The 18,475-nt window shown below is 45.7% G+C and overlaps 1 protein-coding gene across 1 annotated transcript in view; it reads right to left on the minus strand.

The window, feature by feature from the left end:
* Pik3ap1 (phosphoinositide-3-kinase adaptor protein 1) overlaps positions 1-18,475 on the minus strand; it is a 111,574-nt gene that overhangs the window by 28,912 nt on the left and 64,187 nt on the right. The window contains exons 8-9 of the mRNA XM_028773118.1: positions 17,545-17,734; positions 4,125-4,220 (exon numbers count right to left, since the gene is read on the minus strand). Coding sequence (XP_028628951.1) covers positions 4,125-4,220; positions 17,545-17,734 — 286 coding nt within the window. The remainder of the gene's footprint in view (positions 1-4,124; positions 4,221-17,544; positions 17,735-18,475) is intronic.

The following is an 18,475-nucleotide window of genomic DNA, read 5'->3' on the forward strand; positions in this document are numbered from 1 at the left end:
ACAGTGTCAGGGCAAGCAGCGATCTCTTCTTCTATAGAAGGAGAAAGTTTCCTGGCTTCAGAGGCCGTGAGAGAGTGGATTTGTGGAGAAGAGATATACACAGGATCCACTTCTTAGCAACATCAATCTACAGGCAAGGCATTTGTAAGAAAGACTCTTTTTGGAAAGCTGTGTGTTATTAGGGGTCTTGTGATACCCTCCTCAATTCTGTCAGTACCCACAGATAATCAGAACCATTCCCTTGGCTCCTGCTGCCCAAACAGGAATAATTTTCAGGAAAAATACCCAGCCCTGCCCAAGCCGCCAGGTTCCCTAGAAACAAAATGCAATAGAGAAGCAAAAGAGAGTCAAATGACAGGAAACAAGTTACCTACGGCCAAAGATCACCACAGAAGAACTCAGTCTGAGCTGTTGGACTCCAACAGGATGAATTCTGACCCCTTTCTCAGCCTCTCCCATCATGGTCCAATTATGCCATTTAAAGTCAGTAGCCAATGATTTAAACAAATAGTTTATATCTGTCAGGTACTGCTCTGTGCCCGGCTCCACATTTCATGGGGAGCAGAAAGTTAATCCTGCCTAGAATTCTTTATAATGTTACTGGTGACTGACTGTCTGAAGGCCACATAAGTGGATGAGGGCCAGCACAGCTGGGCCCAGGCCACCTGTCTTAGCCTTATATCCACACCTCCTTCTCTCAGTCACAGACAGCAGATATGCAATCCCCACAAAGGCTTCAGAGCTGCAGAATGCCGAGAGATGCTTCTAGAATCATACGAGATAGGAATAGAGGCTGAGCAGAGGATTGAGAATGATTCCAGTTTTATCTGTGGTGTAGGTAAAGCCTCTGTGTGATATTTAGCATGAAAAGTGTTCTAGATCCATTCATAACTTCTGGTAGAAACTCCGTGAGGTCAGACCATTGAACAACATGATGCTATCAAAATCACAAGACACACTTCCTGAAACCCAGCGATTCTGTCCTGGTGTTTTGTAGCATACATGTTCTCAAATATGTGAAAAGACATTACATATAACAGAGGGTATTCCCTGCACTGAGGCTTGCCAAGCACAAAGCGGAAGACCGGCTAACGTAAGAAAATGTCTAAGCAGCTGTGGAAAAGCTAATGTTTGTGCTGATACTACCTGTGAGTAAACACAAAAGAAGACACATGCACACAATATTAATATATCCAGAAAAAACTCTGGAGGCTCTAGGGAGGGGGAGACAGAGACAGACTGACAGACTGAGACAGAGACTTTTCTCATTGTTTTAACTTTCAGGTCCAGGTATGATGGTTCACACCTGAAATCTCTGCAGGTGGGCGGCAGAAGCAGGAAAACTACCATGAGCTTGAGGCTAGCCTGGGTTACACAATGAAGACCAGACCAGATAGGTCTATATAGCTCTGTCTCATTCATGTGTGAGTGTGTGTGTACATGCATGTATGAGTGTGTGTACATGCGTGTGTGTAAATGCTTTCTGCATCACTTGAATGTTTATTATTCTTAGGTATTACCTTCATAATAGTTAACAACTATAACACAGCAACAGGTGGACATAGCAGAGAATGAAAGGAGGCTCCATTGTTAAAGATAAAAAAAACCAGAGATCAGATTTATAGCCAAGGCTCTCACAGTGACCTGCTGGCCCAGCAGTAGCAGAGTCACATGGAACTTGAAAGGAAGAAAACTCCTGGGTCCTACTCAGGCTTGCTGAATCTCACCCTGGTGAGCCTGTGCCTTCGAGAGGACTCCAGGTGGGTGTGAGGCACACTGAAATCTGAGGACCTCTGGCACAGGGAAAGGCTGGCTAGCTCATCTCCACCAGCATACATCGGAGACCTGTGTGTTTCAGGAATCAAGAGACAATTTCCCATTCCCTTATACTGAAGTCTTGAGGAGGGGTACAGTGAGCAGCCCAACATTAGGTTAAGTTTACCCTAATCTTGCATGGACCAGCCTGCCACGTAGACTCTTTCGATCCCCTTAAATAACACACCACTCCCTGCATTCCCACGCCACCCAGCACATTTTTATTTGCACTGAACTATGTTTTTTGTTCTAAAGGAAAACTCACTTGGAGCGTGTATCTAACTCCTCTGAGGGCAGGACTGAGTCTTACCCCTCCTTCAACACCAGGGATTTGCACAGACTTTAGGCTTGATGAAGGACTGCTGGAAGCTGAGCGGCAGATGAGGTCAGGGTGACAGGAGGCTGCCATCTTGTCCCTATCCCACAAACTGCTCCTTTCATAGACAACAGTGAAACCGTGACCAAAGAGACACTCTAAGCGGGACTCAGGGAAGAAGAAGAGCTTGAATTTGGGCTCCTATAGCCTGCTTACAGCCTCGGACCTTGGAAGCTTACCCCCTCTGCACCTCTGGTGCCTCTCCTGCTGAATGAAAGCAGTGGTACCCAGTGTATAAAACCTTAGGTAAATTTACCCTAATCTGGCAAGGACCAGCCTGTCATGTAGAGTCTTTTGATACCCTTAAATAACAGATCACTCCCCTGCATTCCCATGGCACCTACCTTATACATTAGGTACTATCACTTATATAAGAAGCATGGGTGGGTGACATGGATGAAGCCCTTACACTGGCACTGCTGAAGACAGCAGGGCGAGCCTGACGCTAAATAATGAAGTTGGCCAGCAGAACCTGTCTTCGGTCTCATCCTCTTGGTGCCAGGTACTAGCTGAAGAACTTGCCAAATAGCTGCCCAGACCTCTGTCCTCAGGTAAAGAAGGTTTTAGAGCAGGAGTCAGCAGGCATGCTTTAAGGCTCTAGATAGCAAGTGTATCAGGCTCTGCAGGGCAAGAGTCTACTGCAACCACTCAAGCCTGTACCAGAAATGTGCAAGCAGCCATAAATAATTTCAGATGAATGGGCATGGTGAATTCTGATAAAACTTTATTGCAGGTCAGGCTGCCGTTTGCCTACGCTGCTCTAGAGATTTTCTTTCCCTTCACTGCCCAAATGATTTGATCCCCAAGTCTCATGCCCTCAGAACTCTGCTTCTCTGGCTACGTGACTGACATACCCGGCATAATCATAAATGACTGGGCAGAGTGAAGCAATTACTCACACAGTGTAACACCTTGTATGTTTGAAAGTGTCTATAATAATAACAACAGCCATGATTACAATCCTCTGTCAATCATGCCTGGTCCTGGGTGAAGCTTATTGTCACCTGTGGAGAGCCGCATAGTGCTGCGCCCTTAAGATGGCACCGGTCTCTGCCTTCCGCCACCTGCTGGCGAGGACTCTTAGGAGTAAACAACTCCTTATTTGGCTGTGGCAGTTGATCTGGTTTGTCTCCGTGTGTGTGTGTGTGTGTGTGTGTGTGTGTGTGTGTGTGTGTGTACCTATCTGCTGTTGCCACGTGGCAGATGGGGGTTGGCTAGCCCTAGAGTACTTAAGCCTGGGAGATGCTTCCCTCGTGGTCGTCAGTTAGAAGGTTGTTCAAGGGTCCTGAATAAACTGCTTGGAGAAGAGCTCATGCATTGCGTCTTCCTTGCTGGTCGAGGGTGGACGCGACAGTCACCAAGACTTGCTTGTCTCTCACTGCAACCTGCCTCCTAAGTGCATCAGGCGGAACTCAGTCTCCTGATGCTCGGACCACATCCATCTCATTTTACAGCTGAGGAGACTGAGGAGCTGATCACCTTGTCTGAGGCCTTCTAGGTAACCAAAGAAGTCAGGGAGCACAGATTGGGGACCATGCTCTTAACCACTGCAATGCTGCTTCTGTTTGGCAAAGAGGATGCATATACCCATCCTTTAGCAGAAAGCCAAGGCTCCTGTGGGGGTCACATCTTATTTTTCTTTGGGTTGCCAGTCCCAATATCCAGAACAGTGCTTTCTGCACACTGTAGGTACTTAGTTTTTGTCAAATAAAAACAGGCATGTAATTTAAATGAAGTCTTGTTGGGAACAACTGACTTAGTGTAATGAATGGCTCCCGTTGTGGGGACTCTGGCCTGTCTCTAACTGGCTGATGGGAAAGATCAGGGCAGGTGTGGAGGGAGGCAGAGAGACTTTAGTCATCATATGCCATGTTTGTGGCAACCTGTCCCTTGAGCACCAGACTTTCTGCTTCCCCAGTCAACGACGACTTACCTTCTAGAAACTTGCGGATCATCGAGTCCTTAGTGGGCCGAGAGAAACTGTCTCCAGACACTAGGTTACCTGCACTGGCCTGAAGCATTTCGACATCTGGAAGGAAAATGAGACAGAGTTGTTGTGCTGTTCTTCCATGCAGGCAAGTTGATTCGCAGAAGGAATTGGAAGGTTTGGTAGAGTTCATAGACTCATGCATTTACCCTTCCTCCCTTCCCCTCTCCCCCTCTCTTCCTTCCTACCATCCATCCTTCTTTCCATCCACCAAATTTAGTAAGTGTTGAGCATTAAGAAAAGTGATATCCACAACACCACAACCTTCTTCTTGGATCACAGGCCTCCAAAGACACAGATATTCCCTTTGTGTTTGAAAGAATAGGTTTAAAACATATAGTTCAAAATGACACACTGTAGTATTGCTTATCACATAAAAAAATGAGTACAGAAACAATAGAGAACAAACAAATTATGATTTGTTCAAGCAATGAAAGATTATGTAGCAGTTAAAAAGAATGCCCTAGGGGTACATCTACCAGCAAACTTAGAGTTCCAACACATAGTAAGTGCTGGGGTTAGATACAAGTGAATACATATGGTAACAGCTACACAGACTTGCAGACCTATAGCACAGTGCTACAAGCTGCCTATGAATTCACAAGTCTGCAGCCAGTGCAAAGGTGCTGTAGAATTCCCGACAGTGGTTACCTCTGAGGAAGGAGCAAAGATGACTGGCTCCACACAGCCAGCAGAAGACTGTACCCAGGATCACAACACTGAACCTTTTAACTCGTGTGTGTGTGTGTGTGTGTGTGTGTGTGTGTGTGTGTGTGTGTGTTTTAACTGAAGATCTTGATATATCAAATGAATCAGAGACCTTAATCCCAGCAGAGGCAGGCAGAACTCTGTGAGTTCAAGGTTAGCCTGGTCTATGTAATGAGTGCCAAGGCAGCCAAAGCTATAGAGAGAAACCCTGTCTCAAAACAACAAACAAGAAAGAATCCAAATAGTCACAATGATATTTTAATTACTATGCTACCTTATGAAGACAAAGTGAAGGTTTACTTTCATATTGTGTGTGTGTGTGTGTGTGTGTGTGTGTGTGTGTGTGTGTGTGGCATATGAATCATACACCACACATACACATATGGACACACACACACTGTTGCAAGGGGATACAAATAATTAAGACTCAGTAGTTTTCTAGAATAAGCAGTGGAAAACGTTTTCCCACTGATCCCTTTTTATATTTTAAGGACTTCTGACTTTTTTTTAAATAAATGAATGTTATGATGCTGTCTGTGTTGCCATATTATCTCTCAAATAATAATAATTTCACAAGCCCAGTCCAATCATAGGAAACAGTACCACATCCAAATTGAGAGTTTACAAAGTTATCAACAAGCAAAGGTCTTCAAGAGTGTTGGGACTGAGAAAGCCCAAGAACCAACCCAAACTGGAAGGGACAGAGAAACAATCTGTGGGTCATAACAGCTCATGGGACTGTGAAAAAGGAGAAGATGGATCACAAGAAACTGAGAAACCCGAACAAGATGCTAATGTTAGACAGTGTGGGGAGAGAAATGCATGAACTTTGGTATTCTGCAGTTTTTCTCTTAAAAAAAAAAAATAGTGCAAGATCATTTTCTTCCCAGTGCCAAGCAGCAAGCCCAGGGGCTTGAATATCATAGCAGAGTGCTCACCACTAAGGTAGGTGCTCACCACTAAGCTGGGTGCTCACCACTAAGCTGGGTGCTCACCACTAAGCTGGGTGCTCACCACTAAGCTGGGTGCTCACCACTAAGCTGGGTGCTCACCACTAAGCTGGGTGCTCACCACTAAGCTGGGTGCTCACTGCTAATCTAGAACACCAGCTCCAAAGTAAAATTCTTTGTAAGGAGAGGAGTAAATGAGTAGAGGGGTGACATCAGCAGCAAAAGCAAGCCAGTACGACTCACTGAGAGGACCCTCTGCTGAGCCTGCTCTCTCCCCCGTGACCATCAAGACAAGCACCTTCCGATGACTTGCAGAGAAGACATACGTGGGTAGAAAGATGGAGGTAGGACTAAACAAAATTTGTAAAAATTTGTTTTACTTTATAGTCTTTATATTCGTGCTTTCACTGACCCTTAAGAGGCTGACACTGGAAGCAGAAAAACTAGGCTTTGCCAAATGTCAGCCTCCCTGACAGCTGAGCAGGGCAGCTGGAAGCTTGGGTATCAGATCACAATGCACATGCCTGTCTTGTTTCTTCCTCTCCTTCCTTCTTTTGCTTGTATTGACATCATACTGGCAACCCAACACCAGCTAGTCTTTTAAGGGCTAGTACAGTGTTTCTCAACCTGTGGGTCCCGACCCTTTTGGGGATTTTGCATAGTAGGCATTCTGCACATCAGATATTTACATTGTGATTTGTAAACATCGCAAAATTACACTTATAAAGTGGCAACAAAAGAGTTTTATGGTTGGGGGTCAGCAAAGCATGAGGAGCTAACTGTATTCATGACGTGCAGCAGCGTTAGAAAGGTTGAGAACTGCTGCTCTAGTAGAACATGTCGCACGGGTCAGCATCACAGAGGCAGGAAAGCATATCTGAACTCGGCAATCATGGTTCTAGGAAATTAGAACTACAGCAGGTAGAGGGAGGAACTACCCTGGGGAAAGGCTGTACCCACAAAAGCATACTTCCCACGTCTCCAGAGGTGCAGCTTCCAGGGTCCCCACAACCGACACGCCAGAGTCATCGCCCCCACAGAGACTCAGAACACAGGTCCTTCGCGGGTATTCACAGCTGCGTACAGTTCCTCCCACATCCAGAAATGTGACCAATCAGGGGTCATTCTCATCCTAGGTAATGTTGCCTAGAAACACGGTTGACATTTGGTTCTTACCGGGTTACCAGGGTAACAAAGCTAGGAAGTCAAACAAAGGTCAAATTCTCATGCAGAAAGGGAAATAAAAAGTGTTTCTATTAACTTTGCCCATCGTTATCCCGGGTCCACTCATTTCAATCCATTCAACTCCTTTCCTGTCTGTAAAACGATGATGGCGACTGCACAGCTTGGTAGGTGTGTCATGCGTGTCACCTGAGAAGCCGTCCAAGAGCATGGCACAGTGCCTACGAGTATGAAGGGCTAGATGAACGCTTGCTATTATTTTTGTTATTAAATCCTATACCCAGACTAAGGCACTAAGCAATGAAAAAGTCAAAATAGAAGACTCTATTTACACACTAAGAGTTCCTAAGGGTTCAGTATGCAGCTCACTAGCTAATTGCCTAATGTACATAAAACTGATATTTTTTTATTTCCAGTACCGCAAAAATCATTTTTTTCATGGCATTAAGTATTGAGCTTAGGAAGAAAATTGACACTACAGTTTATATATTTTTTATGAGGTGTACAGTGATAATTTTGTAAGACTTATTTTATCTTGGTTGTGAGCTTTAACCTTATCAGCTGAGCCATCTCTCTTATTTTTATTTATTAAGGTTTATTTTTAAGTTTATTTTTATTTATTATTACTATTATTGCTGTTATTATTATTATTATTATTATTATTATTGGTGTGTGTGTGTGTGTGTGTGTGTGTGTGTGATGTGTGGATGAGTGCCACAGAGGCCAGAAGAGGGCATCAGATCTCCTGGAGCTGGAGTTACAGGTAGTTGTGAGCTTCCTGACATGAATACTCAGAACAGAAGTCAGAACCTCTGAAAGAGGAACAGGGTTCTTAAAAGTTGACCCATCTTGCCTCCGTTTGGTGGTGGTTGTTTTAGGTTTCATGTAGCCTGGGCTGACCTTGAACTTACTATGTAGCAGATAACCTTGAACACCTGGCCCTCCAGCCCCCATCTCCCAAGGGCTGGAATTATACCTCTCTCGGATAATACAATGATAACTTGATATATGTTTACAGTGAAAATCAGGTAAATTAACAATTTCATCTCTTCAAACAGTTATCATGTCTTTGCTTGAGGATCTCTGAACTTCTTTTAGTTCTTTGTAAAATATATAATAAACATTTATGAACTGTAGGCACCTTAACTGACCAGAGCAGCAGAATTTGTGTCCCTTGTAACTGTATTTTGGTGCTCATTATCTTTTTATATTTTTTTTTACTTCATTTAGCATAGTGTCCTTCGTTCCCCACCACATGGACGCAAATGGCAAGATTCCTTTTTATGGGTGAACACTCCACTGTGTGCGTGTACCCCACTTTCTTTATCTGCTCTCACAGTAAGAGGTACCTCACTCCATTTTAGACCTGATAACAGTCAACAGAGACACAATAAACATGAGAATGCAGATATTTCCACTCACAATCTGACTTCACTTCCATTCATGGTCTCTATCCAGAAGTGGGGCTGTTGGGTCATGTCTATTTTTTTTTGAGAAATTTCCACGCTAGTCTCCACAATGGCTCCCCTAACAGTGTCTGAGAGTTCCCCTTTCTCTGGACATTTTTTGTTGATTTTTTAAATTTTTACCAGAGCCACTCCAACTGGACTGAAATGCTACCTCGTGGTTTCGATTTGCATTTCCCTGGTGAGTCACATTGAACATTTTCATATATTTGCTGGCAATCTGCGCTTTTCTAAAAAGAAAAGTTTCAGGTTTTTTTTCAGCTGAGTTATCTCAGTTGTTCATATGTTTTGAACATCATTTTTTATATATTTGCAGGGTCTCTCCATGTCTGCCCTGGAGCTCACTATGCAGACTAGATTGGCCGTGAACTCACAGATATCCACCTGCCTCTGTCTCCCAAATGCTGAGATTAGAGGTGTGCAACGCCACACCTAGATCTAGGTTTCAAAGATTTTACTTTTGTTTATGTGTGTGTGTGGGTCTTGGGGAGTGCTCATGTGTGCAAGTGCCAAAAGAAGCCACTGGATTCCCCCAGAGCAGGAATCACAGACAGTTGTGAGCCACCTGTGGGCATTGACAACCAAATCGAGGTCCTCTGAAGGATCACAGTGTTCTTACCCACTGAGCATTTCTCCAGCCCCCTGGACACTAAACTTCTATCAGATGAACATTCACCGCCATTCTGTGGATTTTCTCTCTAATCTTTTCTTTTTCTTTGCTCTATAGAAACTCCTCAATTTGATCTAATCCCATTTGTCTATTCTTGCTCTTTATATTGAAATGCTGGCACATGAATTTAGGGTCTCACACATGCTGTGCAAGCATTCTACCACTGAGCTATTTCCTACCCCATATTTGTCTTTCCTTTTTAAAGAATAAGTTCATTTTCATGCATGTCTTCTGCCTTCAAATTGAGTTTGAAAATGTGTTTCTCACAATATTTGAATTCTCATCCATGATCTCAAACATCACATTTTAAAGTTCCTTGTTGAGATGCACAGTTTTCTTATAGGTAAGTATACTTAAGACATGAGTATGGTCTAAATAAAACATGTTGATACTTACAACAGGATCATGTGTGGAAATCTGACTTGGCTTGCTGAGCATTTTCTTTGTTAAGGTCCCAGAACACCCAAATGTCCTGTTTCTCTCATAATATTAGCAGTCTGGGTAGTTCCCGCTAGGTGGCACTATGTAGCCCATGCTGGCCCCATCCTGTGCATTTAGGAGCCTTGGTAGAGGCTGTCCTTAGGAACAAAGCCTACAGTCAGAGAATATGAAGAGTGACTAGAGACAAGATGAAGCAAGGGTTCAGGGAAGAGATAAAGGAAGTGTCGGCCCCAGGACAAGGCAGAAAAGGGCCAGGAGCCAGCCAAATAGTCTGCATTTAGGAGACAAGGCTAAGTTGGAGAAAGGCAGCAGCTGAGAAACCCAGCGAGCAACAGAGGCTTGGAAGGCTGTCGACTGGGCATCAAGACAGAGGCATTGTGAACGGCCTCTGGTATCTTGAAGACGTATGTTTAAATCCTGCCCCTGACTCTAACTAGTTCGAAGTCCTTGAGCACGTTCCTTGAAATAATAGGTAACCTTCAGTGTTCCATCTGCAACGTGGGGACAAACCACAGGGCCTGCCTCATAGGACGGTTGTGAGACATGACTAAGACAATGCTTATGAATGCATAGAACCAGTGTGAGAGATCGCTTCTTGGCCTTTTGACTAAGATCAAGTGTAGAACCAGTGTGAGATACCAAATTCCTAGTTGTCACGATTATTCTGAGGCAACTTAGTTCTGAGCCTACTGAGACAAACTACCACCAATACAACATAAATGCATTTTCCTACAGCTCTGTGGTTCAGAAGTCAAAGTGGGTCCTGCTGGCCAAAATCAAGGTTTTATCTGGGGCACATTCTTCTGTGGAAGCTCTAGCACAGAATTTGTTTCTTTTCTCTCTCCAGGATCTGTGGTTGTCTACCTGCCTGGTCACCAGGGCCCCCTCTCTCTGTTTTCAAAGCCAGCAATGCCAGACAAAAAGCCAGGCTTTCTCAAGCCATTCTCACTGTGCTATCCATCTCTTCTGTCCTCTGGTTCCCTCATTTACTCTTAAGGACACACAGAGAAGCCAGGCTGGTCTCCTATAGGCTAGCAAGCCTATAAGCCTGATTCCTCTCTGCACATGTCAATAAAACACGACCACACACTGGGAGCATTACTCTGCTTCCCAGGCTGCTGTGAATTTCTTCCCATGTAGGGCTGGTGAGGGGGCTAGGATTGTGCCTCACTGAAGGAAGTCTGTTGTGCTTACACAGACCAGGCAACCTTGTCTTACATGGACGTTGGCTTTTGCGGTGTCTGGATGTATATACCCCTTAAGTGAAGTTCCAGAAAAAGATTTTCTGTCCTTTTCCACTCAAAACAAGGAGGTTCTCCTTGGACTTAATTGAACATATAAATATCAATTTGACCATGAACGACAGACGTGTACATAGGCCTCTACGTCCTATTCTGTATTCATGGCAGATGTCATTAATCACAGCATTCTCTGTGTCCTCAAACCCTCTCAACACCGTACCCAGACGCCCGACAAGTGGCCAGCTGACACTGGCATACATTATTTTAAAAACATGACTTGCCAGAACAATATCAGGCAATATTGGGCAGGCAACAGGTACTGCATTTGTAATAGTAAAAGGTGCCAACTTGTTTGGCAATCACAAGTGGTAAGACATCAGATTGTAAATCTGAAAACTTGTATCCAGAAGCCAGGTGGACAGTAAGTAGCACCAAAGTACTACCAAAAATGCAGGAAATCCTGTGGGCAATGGGATTTGGTAAAGCAGACACAGGGGACTGGGTAAAGCAGAAGAACAATACATTCTTGCATTCTAAGATCTTCAAGCTTTGTAATTCAGACTACAAACACTTAACATTCACCACTTGTCAGCTAAAAATAAAGTGTCAGAAATGTGAAAGTTCTTTCATTTCAGCAGGAGAAAAAAAAAACAAGAAGAAGAAAGCAACACAGGCCACAGTCTCCTCCTGGAAGAGCCACTGCAGGCTCACAACAGATGCTCAGGAGTTGATCTTGAAGGATCCATTTCTGGAATGCAAGAAGCTTGCATTCAAAGGTGGTAAAACATCCCGGCTGGCGCTTAATTAAGGAACAAATCAATGATGTCACAAATTCTCAAAGAAGCCTGTGTGATTCACCTCTTGGGACAGAACTTTGGTCTCGATGACAGCTGGAGGGGATACTCACTCCATTCAGATGACATACCAATGCAACATAAAACCAGGAAAACACCAGCGACTAAAAGACTAGTTCAGGAAAAGCTCTCCATCCCTAAAAGCCAACAAGACCCCTCTTCTACCCTGTAGGAAGTATCTTTCGTGGCCAAACAAGCAGTCTTGGTGCAGAAAGCACATGGTAGGACCTAAGATAACCTGAAGCTTCGCTGGCCCCATATCTGTACCTGAGTAGGATAGAGCGACTGGTGACATCAACATAAAAGCCCAACTTTTCACATACAGATGGAGAAGCAATGGGAAGGAGAGAAGGAAGGAAAGATGATGAACAGATACACGGGAGAGAACGGCAGTCTGAAATCAGAGGGGTGGGGGAGTGATATCTGGTGTTAGCAACAAGGAAAACTGGGCAGAAATGTCCAGGCGAAAAGGTGGGACAAGTCCAGCCTGTGACTTTACACACGGCAGGCAAAGCAGCCCTGTCATGCAAGAGCAGATCTACAGAATGTGGGGTCCATGGAACATAGACCTTGGGAGGCAGGGATCATGATAATGTATTCACTTGCTGTTTATCACCCGGCACCATGTCCCTTACACACAGGGCAGATTTGATGAGGATTTGTTGAATGAGTGAGTAGGTAAAAACAACTTACGAAGAATAAGCATGCGCTGCCGTGGAGTTTGGGCTTTGTGAAGGAGTCTAGGCACTGCTCAGGCAGAGAAAAAGAGGCAGGCAATTTAGGCAGAAGAACTAGCACAATGTATGTTGACATGAAATAAAAGGCAGCCTGGAGCAGCCAGGGAGTTATGACCCCCGTGGGGTCCTGCACTCAGCTGTACCTAATCGATATCTCACTACACCTGTCAAAAAAAAACACACACAAGAGTATTGCATCGCATTAGAGTGCGGACAAGCTAATCTGCACTTGAACTTCCGCAGAGTCTGGAATTATATCTTATTTTCTAGCACCTCTATTGGCTGAGTACATCCTATGCCCAGTACCGGGCTGGGTGCTGGGGAAGGACACGAAGCTGTAAGTCATTCTTCTTATGAAAGCCAGGGGCTCATGATCAGAGAGACATATAATTGATGCAGCCCAAGGGGATCTATGTGCAGCGCCAAAAGAGGAACACGGTTGGTAAGCTGTGTGGATCCAAAGGGGAGCGAGGCTGGTTGGTGGTGGTAGACAATTTTACCTCATTAACTTTATAACACCTAATCCAGCATTTTCACAAAGCAGGAGGAGGTCAGGAAGTGCACAGTGTCCTGACCTGACCCCTAGATGGTACATATCCGACCTTGTACCCAGAACTAATGTCTCTGTCATAGTTCCAGGCTCCACTCAACAGAATCTTCTCAAACAGGTCACCAAGGGGATGACAGAGCTTCTGCAGCTGAAGGAAGGGAAGATTATAGTATCAATGGGGCATGGGGCATGTCTCCGAAGTCCACCCATAACTTAGCAAGTTTGCTTTGAGTGAGACCTGCAGGCCTGGCTGCAAGGTCCATCATAGTGTCCAGCTGTGCCCCCGGCTCTGACGGAACTTGGCTCTTAGCAGGGACTGGAAATCAAAGAGCTCATGAAAAAGAAACCACAAAGTAGAAATGATCTGTCACAAGACCATGGTTACCGCTAGGGAGTCACTGAGGAAAGCCAGTAAGATGACTGTGGTCAAGGCAGTGTGCACTGCCATATGCAAACCTCGGCTGGGGCAGATCCCGGAAAGGTCAGGGGTCAAAAGAAAAGTTTTATTCTAGACAACAGAAAGCTGTCCTAGGATTGCGGTGACGCCTGTGAGTCAGACGTTCCTAGCAGCATGATGCACCTTACGTCATGTGGAGAAAGGTGAGCTTCTGAGATATTTAAATAAGCAAAGCTATAACCCACCAGTGGGTTACCCTGGAAACAGACTGGACAAGGGCTTCCAGGCACTAGCACCCCAGGTTTCCAGAGCAGAAGCATTGGGTAAAGCTGACAAAAGACTCCCATCAAAGGCCGTGAGGACCACAATCCACCCTCAAAGGCAAAGATGGAGGCACAACAACCGAGCAAGCAAGTGAGGGGACGGTGAAAACCGACAATGAGCGGTTGCCTTGATTTTATCCGGTGATTGCACTGTTTTGATCTTAAAGACAGTTCTTACACAGCGAAGTGTGGAAATGGACGGTTTATAACCCCAGATTAGAAGAAACAAAAACATAAGGCCTAGTGGCAGAGACACACAGTCACCGCCTGGTGGCAGCATATCTAAGCTAACGACTAAGTGTGTGAGAGGGTGTGTGTGTCGTGTGCGCTAAGGGTGTGTGACAACACGTTGGTGAAGTTGAGGGCTATTGTTCAGGGAAGTGTGAGGGAGTGGAACAGAGCCATAGTCCATCCCCAGGTCAGACCCCCAGCACTTCCACTTAGCTCCCCCTTATTAAACACTTGGAGCTCCCCTTTGACCTTCCTACACAGTGGGTGTTTGGGGTTCCCTTTGGTGAAGAAGTCCTCATTTTCCCCAAACCTAAACAATAAAAGGGTAGATTTGTCCCAACAATAGTTAGGGTCTTATACGAAAGCCTTGCACTCTAAAGTATTGTTACTGTGAACCAAGTGGCAACTGAATTTCCCTAAAACACTGATTTTCAGCCTCTAAGAGTCACCATTAGGGATGACAATAAAGGTGTACCTTGATAAACCTGGCTATTCAGACATGCAGAAGCAGTTCCTGAGGCATGTTCACCCCAAGAGCAGCAAACACAACCCCAGAAGGTGGTCCCGATACCCTACTGTGGTGGCAGACTTTCCTCTGGGACCTGAAGACTTAGATCCCTGAACTAGTTTTCTCTTCTTGGACTTAAGAATGTCATTAACTCTTGGACCCTGTAGTTTACTACCTGTAAAGCAGAGATTCATTCAGTTTGGTTCTGTGGTTGCTGGGTTCGACCCTAGGGATGATCCCTTCTCTGTTGGTTGAGAAGGACGGCCAGGTAAGACTGCACAGATAAAAGAAGCTGTTGCACATCTGGGGAAAGCAACTGTGTGGGCATCACCATGTTAGTGCAGCATCTGAGATGGTTCTGTTTGCCCTTGTCCTGCTTCTTCCAGAACAGAACTGCCATCTCACCTGGGCAGTCACTGTTGGTGAAATGAATGATTCTTCCCAGGCCTGAGTTGCTGGATCTTCTGAACCAGCGAGGAAGAGATCAAGGGAAGAGATCGTTCCAGGTTAGACCTAATAACCACAGACACAGAAACAAACCAAATCTCTATAGTAAGAAACTTCAGAGATTATATGATCTGGCATATTAAAACTATCATCAGTTCACACTCTCCACCCAGATAGTAGCTGTGTCCTACAACCTATAGCCTGACTCTTTCCTGGTAGCCTCCTTGGGTCTTGTGACATCCAGACCCTCCTGACCCTGAGGGACTTTACAAGTTACCATACAGCCACAATGTGAGGCTAGTCCCATAGGATCCCCTGAAGCACTGGTGAGCATGGGAGCCTTAGTATTCCCTTCAGGAGTCCTGCAATATGATGAAGAAATTTCATATTTTGGAGCATTGGGAGGAGGAAGAATAGCACGCATGAAGACCTTCAACAGGCACTGTCAGTAAGCAAGAAACTCATTGTTCAACAGCCCCAAGGCAGGTCAGCTTTCTGGATTCCTAAAGTGTCCTGCTGGCAGTTTTGTGAATGAGTCCCTGTGCTAAAGTGGAAAAAGACAGGTCTTGGTCTACTGTAACTCCAACACCAGGGGGAGAATCAAGAAGCTGCAACAGAAGTGTCCCTGGAAATACATGCTAGCTGTGAAGGGAGATGAACAGATGTGTGTGCGTGTGGAGGGATGGGCATCAGTAGCTGGGTTTCTTTGTTTGTATGTGGAACTTGTTTAGGATTTGAGACAAGGTCTGCCTGTGATCCAGGCTGGTCTTGATCCTCCTGTTTCAGCCTGAGTGTCGGAATTATAGGAATGAGTAGCCTTGGGCTGTTTTGTTAGCTAGCTCCAGGAACTGCACACAGGGGAAACAGCTTTAGAGGCCAAAAGGCTTGCTGGAGGTGACCGGAACTGCAACAGTCTCATGTCTGACACAAATTTGGCCTGGGTTAAAAGGTATAAAATTTGTGCTCTGTGGCCATTTGGGGAAGTGAACCTCTGTTTAACATCAGGCAGCAACAGCATCCAGAGGGCTGCTGTGAGGATTCAGTGACCATGCCTCCTTCTTCACAGCTCCAGCAAGCTGAGGCTCATTTGTGAAGAGCTTCCAAGTGTTCTTTGTCCTCTCCCCAAAGGTGCTGGCAAGGGCCTCCTCATCAGCCTGCACCTCCTACTCTGTGGACTTCTCATGGTGCTGGCTTTTTCATAAGCTCACACACAGGAAAGCCAGGCTCCTGGCAGGCCCTGAAAGGGTGGCAGTACTCAGCTTAGCCATCCTGGAAATCCACCATCCATAAAATGGACGTGTTGGTGGATATTTATCTTATCTTTCCTGACTCTATTTAAGTAGACCCAGAGGGAAGGAGCGCTAAGCCCTGAGCAGCATTTCAGAATGCTTAGCAATTCATAGTACATGACAGGAACACATCACTAAGCCTTGTGTGGGGGCGTGGTGGGGGTACAGCTCTGCCCATCTGCCCCCCAGTAGCCTGTGCACCTCAATCCAATCAAATTTAGATCAACTTCTCTGAAGGGTGGTGCCCTGCCCCCCCAAAAGGGTACTAGGAAGATCTATGAGGGTGTTTTAGGTTGCCACAACCGTGGAGGAACATGGACTCCAAAGGTTAACTCTAAATTGTCAAGCTGAGGAGACGGCTCAGTTGGTAAAGCACCTACCATGAAAGCATGAGGAGCTAAGTTCGAATCCCTAGAGCCCACATAAAAGCTGGATGTGGTCTCCTGCATCTGTGGCCCTATGAAAAGGAGGCAGAGACAGACAGATCCCCAGAGCTTGCTGGTCAGACAGTGTACCAATCGGTGAGCCCACTGACTTCAAAGTAAGACCCTGTCTCAAAAGATGATGACCTCTGACCTCCACAGGCACATGTACACATACACATATGCCCACATATCCACTGCATGCACACGCTCTCGTGCACACGAGTGTACACACAGACAGACAGGGAGGGAGGGAGAGATCTAGATTGTTTTTTTAAATACCTTTTGTACATTGAATTTTCCAAGAATTCAAAATTATATGAGGTTGTGAAGAGAGGTTTCATAATTTAAGAAACTCCAGGTGCCAAGGCTAACACTGTTCTAGGTAGTTGAGTCACCAAAGCAGCAGATATGTGTCAGTCAACATGTAAGGCCATGGCGTTGGTGGTGACTTCGAGTATAGTTGCCTGTACAGGGCTATTTCATACGTCTTTGAATGCAGACATGTCTATTCACATGTCTTCACATACAAACATGCCTAGGCCTGTCTTCTCCACTTATTTTTTTTTTATATAGCTCAATTAAGACAGTGTAAGGAAGCCAACGAGTTTCATGTGTTATACCATACATAAACTGTATGTCAGATAGTAAAGCATTGTAAAGTGCTTGTTATAAAGGGCCCGTGGAGACTGGTAGGGCTGAGAGCTTCTTGACCACGAGGCCATGCTATCAAGGCTGGTGGCTTCCAGGCAAGCAGTGGAGGAAGTTGGAAGAAGGTCTCTTTTGTTGTGACACATGACTGCAGCCCTGGTGCTGTTGCAACACAGGCTCTTCACTGGGTGCTTGCAGAGATAACCGGGGCCTTTTGGGGCCTTTCCCCCTTAGGACTAGAATGAAGAAAGCCATTTCTCAGCAACAGGATGAAAGCAGAACCAGGCTGAGCTACTTACAGAGGTCTTCTGTGGCTGCCGGGGCGAAGGCAGCCATAGACTCGTAGAGCTCGTCGTCACAGCCGGGGTTGAGGGAGCACTTCATCAGCAGGTCTGTGGACAGGTGGGCCATGGACTCGTACACACCGTCAGCCTCCTCGCCATGCATTAGCTCCTCTTTAATGTGCGTCTTCAGCATGTCCACAGTCTCCTGCAAGAGAAGCCGGGCCCGTTGCATACCGAGGAACCTGGCTAGCGGAGCAGACACAGGCCCTGAATGGGCTTGAAGTGGCCAAAGGATCAGGGTTACAATGTTTGCGGGTATTGGCGGGTATTCCCCGCCCGGCAGAGGGCTCTAACCTTTGTATCTTCCTCTAATTACAGAGTTAAGGAGTTATATCCTGGTTAAATGTCCAGGAGTCAGGGAACATAAATAAGAACTACGCCTCCTGAATACCAAGTAAGAATCAGGCTCAACACCAGGCACAAACCGGCAACCACCTTCTTCAGAAGGCTCCGCCTCTTCCTCTCCTCCTTCGGAAGCCCCGCCTCTCCCTCACCGCCTTTGGATGGCCCCGCCTCTCCCTCATTTACACGTGGAAAAACAAAGCTCAGAAAATCTAGCCCTCCCTGCAGGGTTCACAGTCTCAATTTTGGTCCTTTTAACAGCCCGGCGGGCACTCAAGGAGAAACAAATGACACAGAGGGCCACACAGCTAGATGCACAGGATATGCAAGTGTGCCTGCACTTGTGCAACCAGGCACCCCCCAGGGATGTCTTCACCCCTGCACCTTCTGGAAGGTTTATCCAAGTGCCTGACGATTTCTAGGGTTTTCTCCCCTAATTTCAACATTCTAGATGTCCCCAAAGACAGGATCCTTACGTAAAGGGCCCTTGACGTCAGAAAGGCTAGCCCTGTCCCTCTGCCTCCAGAAAGTATGAGGCTGAGGG

This window comes from Grammomys surdaster, unplaced genomic scaffold, assembly GCF_004785775.1.
Source record: "Grammomys surdaster isolate TR1022 unplaced genomic scaffold, NIH_TR_1.0 66, whole genome shotgun sequence".
Classification (NCBI taxonomy): domain Eukaryota; kingdom Metazoa; phylum Chordata; class Mammalia; order Rodentia; family Muridae; genus Grammomys; species Grammomys surdaster.